Below are 18,828 nucleotides of genomic sequence, written 5' to 3' on the forward strand. Positions count from 1 at the left end.
GCAGCCGCCAACTCCATTTTTTGCCAAACCAAAAATTAACCAATGCCCAATACAATCAAATTTCTTCTGTCTACTCAAACCAACCCACCAGGGGCCATCTACCCTATGGGTAGGGTAGGCAGCCGCCTACTCCATTTTTTGCCAAACCAAAAATTACCCAATATTCAACCCAACCCACCAGGGGCCATCTACCCTATGGGCAGGGTAAGCAACCGTCTACTCCATTTTTTGCCAAACCAAAAATTACCCAATACCCAATACAATCAAATTTCTTCTGCCTACTCAAACCCAACCCACTAGAGTCCGTCCTACCTAAGGGCAGGGTAGGCAGCCGCCTACTCCATTTTTTGCCAAACCAAAAATTACCTAATACCTGTGGTAGATTGAAGAAAAGGGAAGGATTCTGAGGATATGGAGAGAGGAAGAAAGAGCCTTCATCCATAGAGGAGCATGTGCATGCCAAATTCTCTAGAGAAAGAAAGAAAGGATTCTGACTATTTCAAGATTTTAGATTGGTACATACTCGTTTGTAGTTAGGCATAAAACCTAGGTTTTCTTTCCCTCTCCCGCCTTATTCTCTTCTCTGTTCGCTCTCTCCCAAACGACATTGCACTGTATGCTGGTCAAGCTGACACTTCGGTCATAGGTGGCCTAATGATGAAAGAGTGAGCACAAAGCTAGGTTTAAACTACGGACATCGTAACACCAGAGTTTTACCTAATAAGCTTATTCATATATGTTGTATTGTTCTTTATTATGGAGGTATTTATAAATAAGTACAAAGATGTATTAACTCTAAATACAATAGGAAATAATTCTGAATTACAATAGGACTAAATAAATAGGTAAGGAGCCAAAATCCTCACTATAGAATTTCGCAAGGAAGCACCATTCATTTGTCAAACTACTTGGACACAAAATGCTTAAAGCTGTAGAGCCTTTTTTACTAAGATATAATACAAAATGCCAATCTCAATTTAACTTTTGAACTCTGTGTTTTGTGTCCAGAAAAGGAAGATTAGAAAGATTTGTTTTACTCGTTGACCAAAGCTGAATGAAAGATTTGTTCTACTGGATAATTGATCTCTTTCATTGTCTTCTCTTAATACATAATTTCCAAACCTTTAACCTTAATTCATCCCTGTTGTAGAGTAATTAAGGGTAATTCAATAAATTAAAAGGGGTGCTGAATAATTAATTGATTTGACTCAACATTAACCCACTAAATGAAAAGTCGACTAAACCTTGAGATCGTTTTGCTAATATTTTTTGTATTATTAATTTAATACTAATCAGGACGCTCTGAGAGGTTCAACAACAGCATTAAGCATGAGAGATTATTGAGGGCTTAATGAAATGATTAATAGCCTTGAATTGAGTGTTTTTGTTATTGATGTGATGTGAGCACAGGCTCGGAACACTTATTTTAGTTACTTAAAGAACTCCATAACCCAAAAGTTACAGACAAAACATTCATATCTGATGCCACTAAATCCAGCACCAGTTGCCAGGGCCATGAATTCTTGTTCACTCCTCTCCTTCCCTCCTGGATTTTGAGTCATCATAATCACATCAAATTGGGAAGTGGTTTTCGTAGCAGTGCTAGTATCTGGCATAGCTGGAAGTAGTGCTTCCACAACAATCACTTTTCCATTGTCTGGAATAGCTTTGTAACAATTCTTCAACAGCTTTAGGCAGTGCTCATCGCTCCAATCATGAAGTATCCACTACAAACAAATGTATCAGAAGACAAGTAGAACAGCTTCATATATTTAGTTAACATTGTTAAACTAAAAGAAGAAAACCAAAAATTTAATTAATGCTTGAGAAATCCAAAAATTACCTTCATAAAAATGGCATCCCCACTTGGAACACTAGCAAACATGTCTCCTCCAACATGTTCCACACCTGAAAAAAAAAAAAATTAACTCCCATTTTATGCTGCACACTGCTTCCGATGAAGCAAAAACAAAGATTTCACATTGAATCAAATAAATTAAAGTTCTACCAGGATAGGAAGGGGCATGATTTATGACGTGGGGCAAGTCGTAATTGATACCCCTTATATGGGGATATCTAGATGTGACCAGATTAAGGGTCACTCCAAAGCCACCACCTACATCAACAAGTTGTGTGAGGTTCTTGTCTTGAAAACCCTTGTAGAAGTGAAGAAGTTTCTTGATGACAATGGTGCTGTGGTTAAACACTATGTTGCACGGACACGGGTACGTCGACACGGGAACCCGACACGGCGACACGGCGACACGGAAAATCTCAAAAAAGTAGGACACGGCGACACGGCGACACCGAAAATCTTAAAATAATAATTAATTTTCAATATTTCAATGTCACATAATTCCATAAAATAAAATAAATAACTCATGTTCATCATCCATACATAATAATTAATACACCACAAAATAAAACATAAATGATCTAACTCTCAATCTTCTTCAATCATCTATGTCTTCATTTAGAAAAATGTGAAAATGTGATTACATACAAAAACGTGAAAATGCATACATAAATTTAAAAATCACATGTTTCTTTCTAGATTCTGAGCCACCCGAGGCATCATGCTAATTGCCTCTATTTTCTCTTATTTGTAGAATCTGCAATAGCTCCGCATGATCATTGTTTCTCTTCCACAGTGCTTCTACATGCTGGTTGGCACAGTAGAGCCGCCTCTGCAAATCCGCCACCTGAGCTTTCAAGGAGGCTACTTCCTCGGTCAGAGCTCCACACTCTCGCGTCCTCGCCAGTAATCTTATGCCCAAATTTGTAGCGGAGACTGCTTGGAGAACAGTTAAATCATGAGACTCCTCCACCGCGGCCTTGTCTGACCTCTGTGCCACGTGCAGATGATCTGCTGGTGTGAGTCTACTAACAGTCATGCCTCCTGGCAGTACTACTCTTTTCGGCATTGCCTCAGCAAAGTTTGAGGCTGAACCATGATGATAGGAGGAGTTTGGGAAGATAGGGTTTGGAGGAGCGCCTACCTGAACATTCGATGGTGCAAGTGATAACTCAATGTTGAGATCATCAATGAGCTTAGATGAGGATGCCATTGTTTTGTTTCTGGATTTTTTTTTTTTTGATGGTTTTCCTTGAGTTTTCAAGAAATGCGGGGTAATCCTACACTTCACCGATGAACGGTTTAAATAGACATTTACTGATGAGGGAGCCGACATCCACTTCGGATCCCCAGATTGCCCGTTACTTTCACCTTACTTTTCTTGTTTTACCTCCGCGTTTTCTGGTGTTTTATGCTTTTACCCGTTACTTTCACCTTACTTTTCTTGTTTTACCTCTGCGTTTTCTGGCGTTTTCTAGTGTTTTATGTTTGATGATGGTTAAGCATTTGTTTAAATTTTTTGTTGTAGCATTGTATGCATTTAGGTTTAAAAATGTGAATGAGATGAGATTCATTTAGGTTTAAAAAATGTGAGTGAGATGAGATTCATTTAGGTTTAAAAAAATCTTTTTCCATTTTTAACCCATATTTTTAAAAATATTTCAAATCAGTCCACCAAAGTTTCAAAAATCACTTTTAGACCCCAACTTTTATTTTCAAAATTTCAATATGGTCCCTGCCGTGTCTTGACCGTGTCGGAGCCGTGTCTTGACCGTGTCGGCGGCGTGTCTTGACCGTGTCCCAGCCGTTGACCGTGTCGGAGGCGTGTCGAAGGCGTGTCGGAGACGTGTCGGCGTGTCGGCGTGTCGGACACTCCGACACTCCAGTAGTTTGGCGTGTCGGTGCAACATAGGTTAAACATTGCTGCGTTGAACGCTTGACTAAACCTGGGGTCCAAACCTAGAAACTCAAAAGTTTGCATGCCATGGACCCTATTAAATGGAATTCCTCCTTCAACAACTGCATCTTTCAGTTGAGACCTGTAGATTTATTATGTGTAGAAAGTTGGAGTTAGATACCCTATTAGTATTATAATTAGCACAAACTATGTGGGTTGTTTCTTTGCCTTCTTCTATTATTGGGTGGACCATTTATAATTTTAATAGTTACTTCCCTAGCCAAGATCCCAGACTGACTTTAATTATGCCATTCTAAGGAATGAGATTGTCTGTAAATTTGGGTATAATAACAGCGAATATGTCTCCTTACATCCAAGTTCGATCATATTCTCCCGTAGTTTTCTAGTTTCTTCATTATACTAATTTTTTTATATAATCATGTGTAATGCTACATTAATCAAACTTAAATAGATAAAAGGGGTCAAGATCAAAGACACACAAAAAGCTACACTTCTTGACACACCTTTTCAGTCTTTAGATGTTTCTTCATCCAACGGTTGAAAACACATATGATATTAGAAGCTCATTTATTATTTTATTGGTGTCATTAACCCATTGCACACAGTACGAGACTATCTCTACATTAGGAGAGAATTTTTTTCCTACAGAGTGAAACTCTCATACAACGGGGATAACACTTTTTGCTATTTCTGGCCAATAACATAATGACACATGGGATAACTTATCAACAGCGTCATTGAATAATTGGCCGGGAATAGCAAAATAGTGCTATCCCCGTTACAATAAAGTATTTTTCCTACATTAGCTGTATATTCTCTTCCCCCTCATTTATACCAACCATTTTCTCTCTCTAACTATTCAGAACAACCCTTTCCTCTGTCACCATTTTTTCTTTCTTTAAAGCACATGTTCCACTCTGTAAAAGCAAGAAGAAGATGAAGATAATGTGATTTTGTGATTCCTTCTGCCAATGAAACCTTTGTATTATGAAGTCCAAGCCTCACCTCACCTCACACAACTATTGCCTTCAGCTTGTTTAAAAAACAAAATATAAAGTGATCAAAGAGAAAGAGGACCCATTGAAATCACATAAACATATGCTATGTAGCAACTATTGCCTTCAGCTTGTTTGGTACGTCAGACTGTACTAACTAAATGTCTTCATAAATATATGAATTGTTTTTTAAATATCATATTTTTTGAACTCTAAAGGTTGAAAAGGTATGTCGAAAAGTGTGGCTTTTTGTGTATTCCTCCATCCCGACTCTATAAAAAAATCAGTAATAAATTGGTAATAAATGAATAAAGGAGGAAAGGAAAGAGGATAACTTAATTAGTAGCAAGGCCGAGAGGACTAAACTAACCAGACTTCCATGATGACCTTGTTTTGAGCCAATGCCACCATGGGGACCAAAGAACCACCTTCTTCATCATTCACAAAGTACTTGGATACGGGGCCAAGGCTATAGACCCTCTAAAAATCAGACGCACCATTTTCATCCTCATTAGCAGCAACAAGAGAGCAATGGAGAACAGAGTGGCTGGCGAGGAGCCTGAGGATCCTATCCATCATCATGGGTGCCTCAGAATTCTTGGTGCCAATCTTGGCTGCGATCTCAGATGAAGAGAGTGTTGTGTAGATACAGCTGCACCAAAATGGATTCAGTTGCATCCTCAACTTGTGATACTCGCAAGTGCACGAGCCGTTAGGTAGTATAGCATATGTAAGTGCGAGGTCGATCCCACGAGGATTGGTGATTGAATGATCCAATTCATTTCCCTACACAAAACATAAATGAAAACAAAAGGAAATAAATAAAACAAGGAAGAAAGAAATAACTAACTCAAGCAGATAAGTTCCCAAGTTCAATTTAGATTAATGGATTGATTCTAGCTAAAGTATGATTAAGCCATGGTGTGTGGTCATAACCTTGTGTTCCTAATTCCCTAATTTGATCATTTGTTGTCTAACCTAAAATTAAGCATTAGGAACCCATTAAGCATAGAAGAACATTTTAAACAACCAAGTATGTATCTAATCACTGTTGTCGAATGTCCATACATACTCTTCCTATTCATAGTTCAATTCGAATTAAAGCATGGTGTATACTCTTAATTCAAACCAAGATAGCTAACATGCAAGCCTAAATGGTGATCAATCATTCAAACTAGCATATTAACTTATAAGCATAATGAATAAGAACATGAACCATAATTGAAACTTGGAAACTAATCAAACTTGAAAAACTAAAGAAAAGAATTTACATAATGAAAAGTAAAGTGGAACTAAGAAAAACTTAAGGAAAATTTCAGCACAAAAGATTTCATTACAACAATTGAAAACTAGAAAATGAAACTAAGAGAATTTGAGGGAGAGAAGGGAAGGGAGCTCTAGAGAAGTGTTTGAGAGCTCCCCCCCCTTGGGGTGTGTTTACAAGCTTAGAGAACTTCTCTATTTATAGGCCTAGGGGAAGTGAAAATCTGAATTCAATATGGCTAATGCATACAACACTTGTTTTATAAAATCTGAAATGGTTGATGCACTTGTATTAGAAAATCTAAATTGGGTGATGCACTTGTATTAGAAAATCTTGAATTGGTTGATGCACTTCACCAATAGATCCCACCAGCAGCCCTAGCTCATCTTCATGTCACCATGACCAAGCTTCCAACCAGAAATGATAGCTCATACCTAGCTCACCATGACCAAGCATCCAACCAGCACATGCTGAGGTCAGCATGACCAGCAACTTCAAGGGCTTACAACTTGGGCTTCTCTTAATCAAATTAGGACTTTAAGCACTCGAAATTGAAGTTCAGAATGTCTTCTTTCCAGCCATATGTTATTTGGGCCAATCCAAGGTCGGAGGAGGAAGTTTAGGCCAAAACAAATTGCTAACTCATTTTCCGCGCTGATAAGATCCATCCTGAGCATGGTTCTGTGTTTGCTAGGTAACGGACTCCAGATTTATCCAATGGGGCTGAATTTTGGATATGTTATAGTACACACCCATTGGAACAACTTTCATGAAGAATGCGGCCTCATCCGAGCTGTGTAGGTTGCTGAAACAAATATTGCAATATGACCTACGGAACTGGACTGGCAGGGGGCTGTAGCCAAAATGAGTTTGTCTTTAAGCTCTTCATCCATTCATCCAAATTAGGCCTTAACATGCTTGAATTGCATGAATTATGCTCTCTAAAGCCATCATTATTACCTAAAGCTCAATGAACTGAAAGATAAGCACAAAAAGGATTAAAAGCACAAGTTTAACTAAAAAACATAACCAAATCATAAGCTAGAAGGGTACAAAATGATATACAATTATGAACCGATCAAATACCCCCAAACCTAGATTTTGCTAGTCCTCAAGCAAAACAAAAGGAAAACGAAGAAAAATAAAACAAAATAAGAAGTTAACTAGACCACTTTCGTAGGTAACTCGATTGCATTGAGCGTATGCAACAAGCCTTTAAACCTCTAGGCATCCCTAATAGGAGGAGTTGTGTCTCCTGAGGGTTTAACAGATACGATACCCACAAACGTTTTACTGACTCTACAAAACAAAGTAGTTCGAAAACTTAATAGATTTGTTAGCCCTTAAGCAAAACAAAACAAAACAAAATACAAAAACCGTTAACCTTCCAACCGGACAAAAATGTTAAACTTCATAGACATGGCTCAACAAGGAACAAAACAAGCACTAAGGAAGTTCTAAACATTATTCAAGTGCTACCACAATCTCACAAAAATCATGCTCAAGGTGTGTGTGTGTGTGAAGTAGCCATGAAGATACAACTCATGCTTCTCAAACAACGATATGAATTCTTGCAAGAATGAACACAAGTTTGCCAAGCTAAACCAAAATCAATAGGACTTTACTCATGGATGTAATGTAATGGTTAGAAAAGGAATGGATATTGAAATACAAAGTCTAAGGAACAAAGTAGAGCATGTCATATAAACAAGATCATTGACATTTGAAATGTAAGGCACATAAATTGAAAAGCTCACAACACCAGATTTTGCAATTGAATCACTTCAAAATTTGATTTTGACATTTACACACTTTGTATAAAATTTGGCCCAATTTTGCGGCTCTTTACCCTAGATCACCTTGATTTCTCCTTATATCACCCTAGGGTCGTGACTACATTGGCCACACTTCTTTTCTCTTTTTCTTTTGATTTTTATAGCTCATTTATTGCCTTGAATACATTACAATCTCAAATACAATCATACTCTACATGTCCCCTAGATGGTAGGATATTTAATAGATGATAAGGTGATAGAAAGAAATGGCTAAGTGTTTGGGCACAAAAGGGTTTACAAGGGAATATGTATTGTATGGGTTGATGGAGGAAAAAGAAAGAGGCTTAACAAAGATGGCCTAAATCATATCTTAGTTATAAACTTGACATTCCAGTGAATCACACAAGCAAAAATGCATACAATTGGGTAAGACATGCAAGAGTTGTATAATCATGGCTAAAGTGCATAGAAAGCTCAAACATAATTATGTGAGACTTAGCTAGCAAAAGAATAAGATTCAGACCTAACACAATGCTTATCAAATTCCTAAGAGCCATATTATAAGTTAGACTCAAGATTTATCATTGGTGTGGGCAGGAAAACTGAAAATGACTCAAAGAAAAGAAACATAAAAGAAAAACGTGAGGTTTCAAATTGCTATTCTGCTCAATTTCAACATATAATCTATTTTGACATGTAACTTTCAAACCACTTGGTCAAATTTAACGTTCTTTACGTCATTGGATTCAGCATGAAAACATGAAGGACACAGCGCGGACCAAACATTCAAAACAGTAGCAGAAAAAAAAAATTGTAGCAATGAAGAAGCCTACGTTTTCAGACACAAACACAAAAACTAAAAAAAACACTTTCCTCACCCCCAAACTTAAATGATGCATTGTCCTCAATGTTAAAGCAAAGTAAAGATGATTGAGAACATGTAAATGATAAGGGGAAAAGTTAAGAAGAAGGTTTAGAAAGAAAAAAAAAATGAATATATAAGCAACTCACGGATGACCAGTTAAGGGCCTCAGAAAACACAGCCAGGGGATCCGGGAAGATTGGAGGGGTCACAATGGTCCCGCTTAAAACCCAAACTTCTTAGACACCGAAGGTGTCGCCTAAAGAACTCCTAGACACTGTATTGACGAAAGTGCTCACTGGAGTTACCATAAGTCAGCTCATATGAAAAATATTTTTAAATTTTTAAATTTTTTATTTTTTTAAATTTTTATAAAAAAAGAAACAGAAATTTAAAATAATAACAAGTAAAGAGAAAGGATTGAAATGCTCCCCCTTGAAGCGATTAGGTCGAGCGTGATGCATTTGGAGGTCGCGACTTCTCCCACTACTCCACACTTCCTATCTTTGAAGTTGCCATCTCTCTCCATTTTTATTGAGCTATTTACATTGCTAAAACAAACACACACAAAAACTTGAAACGGAATTAAAGGATTACGAAATAATAATAAAAAAAACTAAAAATGAAAAGGAAAAATCAACACAAGTCCAATTCCATGCTTCAAAGCAACAAGCACCAATGGGTTGTGTAAGCTGGGACTTAAACCCAGTTCTCTTGCTTGTTGGGCAATTGTCCTTTTCTGTTGGACTACAAACACAACTTGTCCATTAACGTCATTAACTTTAAAACTTGAAATTGTCCAGTTAAGAAAAAAAAAATTAAAGTAGGAAAGCCAAATAGAATCAAACAATGTTACCGATCCCCGGCAACGGCGCCAAAAACTTGTTGTGTAGATACAGCTGCACCAAAATGGATTCAGTTGCATCCTCAACTTGTGATACTCGCAAGTGCACGAGCCGTTAGGTAGTATAGCATATGTAAGTGCGAGGTCGATCCCACGAGGATTGGTGATTGAATGATCCAATTCATTTCCCTACACAAAACATAAATGAAAACAAAAGGAAATAAATAAAACAAGGAAGAAAGAAATAACTAACTCAAGCAGATAAGTTCCCAAGTTCAATTTAGATTAATGGATTGATTCTAGCTAAAGTATGATTAAGCCATGGTGTGTGGTCATAACCTTGTGTTCCTAATTCCCTAATTTGATCATTTGTTGTCTAACCTAAAATTAAGCATTAGGAACCCATTAAGCATAGAAGAACATTTTAAACAACCAAGTATGTATCTAATCACTGTTGTCGAATGTCCATACATACTCTTCCTATTCATAGTTCAATTCGAATTAAAGCATGGTGTATACTCTTAATTCAAACCAAGATAGCTAACATGCAAGCCTAAATGGTGATCAATCATTCAAACTAGCATATTAACTTATAAGCATAATGAATAAGAACATGAACCATAATTGAAACTTGGAAACTAATCAAACTTGAAAAACTAAAGAAAAGAATTTACATAATGAAAAGTAAAGTGGAACTAAGAAAAACTTAAGGAAAATTTCAGCACAAAAGATTTCATTACAACAATTGAAAACTAGAAAATGAAACTAAGAGAATTTGAGGGAGAGAAGGGAAGGGAGCTCTAGAGAAGTGTTTGAGAGCTCCCCCCCCTTGGGGTGTGTTTACAAGCTTAGAGAACTTCTCTATTTATAGGCCTAGGGGAAGTGAAAATCTGAATTCAATATGGCTAATGCATACAACACTTGTTTTATAAAATCTGAAATGGTTGATGCACTTGTATTAGAAAATCTAAATTGGGTGATGCACTTGTATTAGAAAATCTTGAATTGGTTGATGCACTTCACCAATAGATCCCACCAGCAGCCCTAGCTCATCTTCATGTCACCATGACCAAGCTTCCAACCAGAAATGATAGCTCATACCTAGCTCACCATGACCAAGCATCCAACCAGCACATGCTGAGGTCAGCATGACCAGCAACTTCAAGGGCTTACAACTTGGGCTTCTCTTAATCAAATTAGGACTTTAAGCACTCGAAATTGAAGTTCAGAATGTCTTCTTTCCAGCCATATGTTATTTGGGCCAATCCAAGGTCGGAGGAGGAAGTTTAGGCCAAAACAAATTGCTAACTCATTTTCCGCGCTGATAAGATCCATCCTGAGCATGGTTCTGTGTTTGCTAGGTAACGGACTCCAGATTTATCCAATGGGGCTGAATTTTGGATATGTTATAGTACACACCCATTGGAACAACTTTCATGAAGAATGCGGCCTCATCCGAGCTGTGTAGGTTGCTGAAACAAATATTGCAATATGACCTACGGAACTGGACTGGCAGGGGGCTGTAGCCAAAATGAGTTTGTCTTTAAGCTCTTCATCCATTCATCCAAATTAGGCCTTAACATGCTTGAATTGCATGAATTATGCTCTCTAAAGCCATCATTATTACCTAAAGCTCAATGAACTGAAAGATAAGCACAAAAAGGATTAAAAGCACAAGTTTAACTAAAAAACATAACCAAATCATAAGCTAGAAGGGTACAAAATGATATACAATTATGAACCGATCAGAGAGCTTGGCGCCTGGACCCTCTCTGGTTATGATCTCAAAAACGCCAAGCTCAATTGCTGATTGCAGAGATATGGACAGCGCATAAGAACTCACCAACTGTATGGCATAGCAGAAGCTTTCTTCTTCCTCTTCCTTTGTAATTTCATCCTCAGTCTCAGCATGATTTATTTTGGGATGGCTTTTCCTAACCAATGAAGAAGCCATTGTTGAAGATATAAAAGTCCCACGTCCGAAACAACTTCCACTCCTAATAACACCGAGATTTTTGTGATAAAACTCCACACCTATTGGGTTTTGTAGGTGATTAAGTAGGGTACAATATCGGTGTTGCTAACAGTGAGCCGCAGGCTTTTCTCTGAAATTTAACATATATTTATGAAATAAGGTATGCCTAACTTATGTTCTGCCTAAATTATGAAATAAGGTAGTTGTCAATGTTGATTTGACTCAACATTAAACCACTCAATTGAAAAGTCGACCAAACCTTGAGATCTTTCCTTGGCACAATTCATCACGCCTACTCCATTTTTCGCCAAACCAAAAATTACCCAATACCCAATACAATTAAATTTCAAAAAAAATATAAAATGTCTTACTGATACTTATTGAATATATAAATTTCAGGGAAGCTTTGACACAGAAGAGTAAAGACACATAAAAATATATAATTGGGAGCGGCTAGAGCAAACCTGAAAAGTAATGCTGCTAAGAACGTGTGGTCGGTTTTTGAAGCTTATACATATGTGTATATCTCGCAGCATTGTTCATAAATATGTGAACATTATTTTGTTTGCGTAAGCTTATTCTAACCAAGGTTATAAATGTACTTTGTCTTCATTTTGTAATTCATATTATTACGGTTCTTCTGTTACTTTAGAAGGGAAAGATCAAAGTAAATGAAGTAAAATAATTTGCAGACTTTCTGCGCAGTTCTGAGTTTGAGTCAGGGGTAGTCCTACACTAAGGACAGGGTAAGCAGTCGCCTACTCCATTTTTTGCCAAACCAATAATTACCCAACACCAAATACAATCAAATTTCTTCTGCCTACTCAAACCTAACCCACCAGGGGCCGTCCTACCCTAAGGGCAGGGTAGGCAGCCGCCTACTCCAATTTTTGCCAAACCAATAATTACCCAACACCAAATACAATCAAATTTCTTCTGCCTACTCAAACCCAACCCACCAAGGGCTGTCCTACCTAAGGGTAGGGTAGGCAGCCGCCTACTCCTTTTTTGGCCAAACCAAGAATTACCCAATACCTTTGGTTGATTGAAGAAAAGGGAAGGATTCTGGGGAAATGGAGAGAGGAAGAAAGAGCCTTCATCCATAGAGGAGCATGTGCATGCCAAATTCTCTAGAGAAAGAAAGAAAGGATTCTGACTATTTCAAGATTTTAGATTGGTATATACTCGTTTGTAGTTAGGCATAAAACCTAGGTTTTCTTTCCCTCTCCCGCCTTATTCTCTTCTCTGTTCGCTCTCTCCCAAACGACCTTGTACGATCCGAATTCAATGATTTTTCTTATGTAATGGTACTTTTTCTCTTCGCTATCTGTATATTGATTTTATTTTCATATATATTACAAATTTACATCAAGATACTCCTAGAGTTCTAGGTTTTTGGAATTTTTTGTCAATTCGTGCACCAGTTCATCTTTACTCCTAGAGTTCTATTTCCATCAGATTGTTATGCTTTCCTTTATCTGAAGCAATCTTATAAACTAATTATAATAGATATAGTATTTCATGGTAGATTTATGATTCTGGGCTTCCAATTGTTGTGGTTGGCGTCTGGTATTATCTGTAGTATTTTTACAGTTAATCCATACACCGTTGTGCTTATTCTTGCAATCATATTATGTCTCCTATGCATAATCCTCTCTTAAATGATGACGTAACAAAAGAAGAGGATAGAAAAAAAGGGGCATTTGGAAATCTCTGCAAGGCAGTCTTTTGTATGAGTTTTTGGCTTCTTTTTTCCCCTTTCAAAAGTACATTCTAAAGGTGTTTATTAAGGATTCTTGTTGAATTTTGGATCTGCCCGATGGGTCCCACTCTAACAACATCGATACTGTCCCCACTTTACCACCTGCCCAATCCATCAGGTGTGGGGTTTTACCACAAAAGGCCTCGATATTAGTTAGAGTGGGGTAATTCTATTTAAACCCATTTCATTTCTTTCACCCAACTGATGTGGGATTCCAACAATTCTTTGGTCTTCTTGATGAGAAAATGTTTAGCAATTTGACCATTAATTGCCATTTGATTTGACAGAGTATCCAAATGGCAAACCCGGCGATTGTATGCTCCCATACTGTGAATGGTGTTTCCAAAGTACATTCAGAATTGCGAAAAGCAAAATTATTCAAGGTACTATGTGTTCCTTGGATTGTTGTCGTTTCCCTTGGCTCGTGACAAATTAAGTTGAAGATATCCAAATTCTTATGATACCTTAAATTAGGTCATCTGACACCTATTCTCTTTCACAGGACTTCTATGAGCTGTGGCCTCTGAAATTTCAATGCAAGACAAATGGTGTTACCCAGGTATAAAGTTCATAGCATCTTTTATAAAGTACTTGCTAGTTTCATTAGACTATTCCTTCTGTTTATGTGGTTGAAGAAGAATGGTGAGATACACACCTCCAAAGATGGGTTTTGATGGGTTTTGTAGTTTGTGCTGTTATAGTTATCAAATAGGACTTATGGAGCAGAGTGTTCCAAAGAGTTAATTAAGTAAAATAATCTGCAGACTCTGAGTCTTCAATATTTTCTTGCTTATGGATAAGAAACATTTGGCAATCTTTTATTAGGCTTGGAGACTTAACACCTTCATTTTAGTGTGTAAGTTTTCGTATGCTTTGGTTACTTAAAGAACTCCATAACCCAAAAGTTACAGACAAAACATTCATATCTGATGCCACTAAATCCAGCACCAGTTGCCAGGGCCATGAATTCTTGTTCACTCCTCTCCTTCCCTCCTGGATTTTGAGTCATCATAATCACATCAAGTTGGGAAGTGCTTTTCACAGCAGTGCTAGTATCTGGCATAGCTGGAAGTAGTGCTTCCACAACAATCACTTTTCCATTGTCTGGAACAGCTTTGTAACAATTCTTCAACAGCTTTAGGCAGTGCTCATCGCTCCAATCGTGAAGTATCCACTACAAACAAATGTATCAGAAGACAAGTAGAACAGCTTCATATATATAGTTAAACTAAAAGAAGAAAACCAAAAATTTAATTAATGCTTGAGAAATTCAAAAATTACCTTCATAAAAATGCCATCCCCACTTGGAACACTAGCAAACATGTCTCCTCCAACATGTTCCACACCTGCAAAACAAATTTAACTCCCATTTTATGCTGCACACTGCTTCCGATGAAGCAAAAACTAAGATTTCACATTGAATCAAATAAATTAAAGTCCTACCCGGATAGGAAGGAGCATGATTTATGACATGGGGCAAGTCGTAATTGATACCCCTTATATGGGGATATCTAGATGTGATCAGATTAAGGGCCACTCCAAAGCCACCACCAACATCAACAAGTTGCGTGAGGTTCTTGTCTTGAAAACCCTTGTAGATGTGAAGAAGTTTCTTGATGACAATGGTGGTGTAGTTAAACATTGCTGTGTTGAACACTTGATTAAACCTGGGGTCCAAACCAAGAAACTCAAAAATTCGCATGCCATGGACCCTGTTAAATGGAATTCCTCCTTCAACAACTGCATTTTTCAGTTGAGACCTGTAGATTTATTATGTGTTGAAAGTTGGAGTTAGATACCCTATTAGTACTATAATTAGCATAGACTATGCGAGTTGTTTCTTTGACTTGGGGAACTTAATAAAATTTGAATTATATAGGGCCTTTCTTCTATTATTGGGTGGACCATTTATAATTTTAATAGTTACTTCCCTAGCCAAGATCCCATTTATAATTATGCCATTTTAAGGAATGAGATTGTCTGTAAATTTGGGTATAATAACAGTGAATATGTCTTCCCCCTCATTTATACCAACCATTTTCTCTCTCTAACTATTCAGAACACCCTTTCCTCTATCACCATTTTTTCTTTCTTTAAAGCACACGTTCCACTCTGTAAAAGCAAGAAGAAGATGAAGATAATGTAATTTTTTGATTCCTTCTACCAATGAAACCTTTGTATTATGAAGTCCAAGCCTCACCTCACCTCACACAACTATTGCCTTCAACTTGTTTAAAAAACAGAATATAAAGTGATCAAAGAGAGAGAGGACCCATTGAAATCACGTAAACATATGCTATGTAGCAAATTAGGGCTTGTTTGGTATTGACTAACTGTCTTCATAAATATATGAATTGTTTTTTAAATATCATATTTTTTGAACTCTAAAGGCTGAAAAGGTATGTCGAAAAGTGTGGCTTTTTGTGTATTCCTCCATCCCGACTCTATAAAAAATTAGTAATAAACGAATAAAGGAGGAAAGGAAAGAGGATAACTTGATTAGTGGCAAGCCCGAGAGGACTAAACTAACCAGGTTTCCTTGACGACCTTGTCTTGAGCCAATGTCATAAAGGGGACCAAAGAACCACCTTCTTCATCATTCACAAAGTACTTGGATACGGGGCCAAGGCTATAGACCCTCTGAAAATCAGACGCACCATTTTCATCCTCATTAGCAGCAACAAGAGAGCAATGGAGAACAGTGTGGCTGGTGAGGAGCCTGAGGATCCTATCCATCATCATGGGTGCCTCAGAATTCTTGGTGCCAATCTTGGCTGCGATCTTAGACGAAGAGAGCTTGGCGCCTGGACCCTCTTTGGCTATGATGTCAAAAACGCCAAGCTCAATTGCTAATTGCAGAGATATGGACAGCGCATAAGAACCCACCAACTGCAAGGCATAGCATAAGCTTTCTTCTTCCTCTTCCTTCGTAATTTCATCCTCAGTCTCAACATGATTTATTTTGGGATGTCTTTTCCTCTCCAATGAAGAAGCCATTGTTGAAGATATAAAAGTCCCACGTCCGAAACTTACTAAATAAAATTACAATTTATATTAGTGGTTCCACCCTAATAACACCAAGATTTTTGTGATAAAACTCCACACCTACTTGGTTTTGTAGGTGATTAAGTAGAGTACAATATCGGTGTTGCTAGTAGTGAGCCGCTGCCCAGTCTCTGAAATTTAACATATATTTATGAAATAAGGTATGCCTAACTTATGTTCTACCTAAATTATGAAATAAGGTAGTTGTCAATGTTGATTTGACTCAACATTAAACCACTCAATTGAAAAGTCGACCAAACCTTGAGATCTTTCCTTGGCGCACAATTCATCATGGTGTTGGAAAAAATGGCTCACCTAAAAGGATACAAAGTTTTTGGCGCTCAAAGGATGATTTTGAATCTGCCTAAAAGCGACCGGTCGCTGGACATTTGCGACCGGTCGTTTTGAAGCAGATTCGAAGTCTCGTAAGTAATCGACGAGCGACCGGTCGCTAGTTCTTTGCGACCGGTCGCAGGCACAAGAGCGACCGGTCGCTGGACATTTGCGACCGGTCGCTTAGAAGCAGATTCAAAGTCTGGAGGGAAAACTTCTGGCGACCGGTCGCCCATTCCTGACGACCGGTCGCTCCAGTCGTGCTGTGATGCTTTGCTTACGTATTTTCAACTGTCTTTTCAATGGCTATCGCTTTCCACGAGTTTGCAGGTGCTTAATGGATCACTTCTGAGGTAAAAGAGGGTTGACTACCTGCTGGATAGTTGGGAGAGCACTCATGGCTAATTGGTTATCCTATTTTGATTAATCTCCTCTCCATTTTCTGGTTTAATGGAGGTGGCTGAGTGGGATTGTATTACCTAACTAATCTGACCCTTAGTCTAAGTGGTGACTAAAAGGAAAGAACGTGGAGGACAATCAGATATCCTATCTCTTGTCCATTGGCTTGTGTAGGTAATGGGATGAAGTAAGATAACACAAGGGAGAAAGAATGTTGAACTAATGTAGTGGCAAAAGCTGAAAACAAGTTAGAGTTTTTTCTTGTAGAGAGCTTTGTTCAGAAAAACCAAGGTGAGAGCAAGAGAGTTCTCTAAGTGTATCAAGGTGTTGAGCAAGGGTGTGAGAGAAACAGATTGTGAGGGTAGTGTTCTAAGGGGGTTTCCTTTGTAAACCAAAGTTGTAACCTATCTTCATTAGTGAAATTTCTCAAGGTGATCACCAAAGAGGATGTAGGCAATTTGCTGAACCTCTATAAACACTTGTGTCATTTGTGCTTGGTTAATTTCTGTGTGTGTGTGTAAGACTCATCCATCATTGAGTTCTTTGTCCAAAGTCCATCAACAACAAGATCTTAAAAGGGCAGTGAGTTAGTCATTCTAATTCACAACAAGTGGTATCAGAGCTGTGTTTGGCAGCTGGAGCTAGTTCTTCTCTTGGAGTGCTAGTGTGTTGAAGATGGCAAGTGACATGGAAGCTGAGAGTGGTAGCAGTTCACAGCATCTGAAGCCACCACAGGCAGCAAGCATGAAGGTGGAGTTAAAGCCTTTCACAGGGAAGGAGAACTTCACTCTTTGGCAACGAAGGATGAAGTCAGCTCTTACACAACAACAACTCCATGTTGTGTTGGTTGGCAAGGAGAAGAAGCCAGCAAGCATGACAGATGATGAGTGGGGAGTTCTTGACGAGTTAGCCAGAGGAGCTATCGAAAACTATCTCTCCGATGAGGTGCTCATCAACGTGATAAAGGATACAGCGAAGCAAACATGGGAGAAGCTCGAAGAGATGTTTGCAGGGAAATCGTTGTCCAACAAACTCTTCCTCAAGGAAGAACTCCTGAATCTTAAGATGGAGGAGGGAGGAAATCTAATGGAACATCTAAGTTGTTTCAATAGATGTGTTGCTGACTTGCAGAGAATGGATGTGAATTATAGTCCGGAGGATAAGGCTCTCATGTTGTTGACATCCTTACCTTCGTCCTATAAACACTTCCGAACCACTCTTATGTTCGGAAAGGTTACTCTTGATTTTGAGCCTGTGGTGCAAGACATCATGACACACCATAGGATGACTCAACGTTCGGGAGAAAACTCTCAAGGTGAAGGTCTAGTTGCAAAGACCGGAGAGAGAGGTCGTTCAAAGAGGCGTGAAGGCAAGAAAGGCAATAGAGGAAGGTCCAAATCCAAGGCGAAAGATGGTTGTTTCGAGTGTGGGTCAAAGGAGCATTGGAAAAAGAATTGCCCCATATGGAAGGAGAAGAAGAACAAAGGGAAGAATGCAGCAAACACAGCTGAGGATGTCACGGAAAGTGATGTTGAGCTTTTGTGTGTTAATAGCAATGTTAAAACAAATGCATTAGCTAATTCTTCAAGGTGTTCCTCTTCCGATTGGATTTTGGATTCCGGATGCTCATATCATATGTGCTCAAACAAGGAGTGGTTTGACACGTATGAGAAAGAAGATAGCAGTGAAGTGATGATGGGGGATGGCTCAATGTGTAGAGTCAAAGGAACCGGTACAATCAAGGTAAAGATGCATGATGGGGCTGTTAGGACGCTTGGAATGGTAAGGCACATTCCAAAGT

The 18,828-nt window shown here is 38.3% G+C and overlaps 2 protein-coding genes across 2 annotated transcripts; both read right to left on the minus strand.

Annotated features, from left to right (window-relative positions):
- Positions 1–1,337: 1,337 nt before the first annotated feature.
- LOC110764019 (cathecol O-methyltransferase 1-like) lies at positions 1,338–11,600 on the minus strand. Its single transcript, XM_088249032.1, has 6 exons — positions 11,261–11,600; positions 5,139–5,398; positions 3,768–3,894; positions 2,009–2,198; positions 1,844–1,908; positions 1,338–1,727 (listed from the first exon to the last, which is right to left on the minus strand). Exons 2-6 carry the CDS (start codon positions 5,177–5,179, stop codon positions 1,431–1,433), a joined length of 720 nt encoding a protein of 239 aa, XP_088105158.1. The 5' UTR covers positions 5,180–5,398; positions 11,261–11,600; the 3' UTR covers positions 1,338–1,430.
- A 2,394-nt stretch (positions 11,601–13,994) lies between these two features.
- Positions 13,995–16,273, minus strand: LOC110764024 (cathecol O-methyltransferase 1-like). The gene is made up of 4 exons (XM_021966924.2): positions 15,781–16,273; positions 14,694–15,010; positions 14,532–14,596; positions 13,995–14,424 (listed from the first exon to the last, which is right to left on the minus strand). Exons 1-4 carry the CDS (start codon positions 16,245–16,247, stop codon positions 14,128–14,130), a joined length of 1,146 nt encoding a protein of 381 aa, XP_021822616.1. The 5' UTR covers positions 16,248–16,273; the 3' UTR covers positions 13,995–14,127.
- Positions 16,274–18,828: the final 2,555 nt, after the last annotated feature.

The sequence above is a fragment of the Prunus avium genome, chromosome 2, assembly GCF_965620075.1.
Source record: "Prunus avium chromosome 2, drPruAviu1.hap1.1, whole genome shotgun sequence".
Classification (NCBI taxonomy): domain Eukaryota; kingdom Viridiplantae; phylum Streptophyta; class Magnoliopsida; order Rosales; family Rosaceae; genus Prunus; species Prunus avium.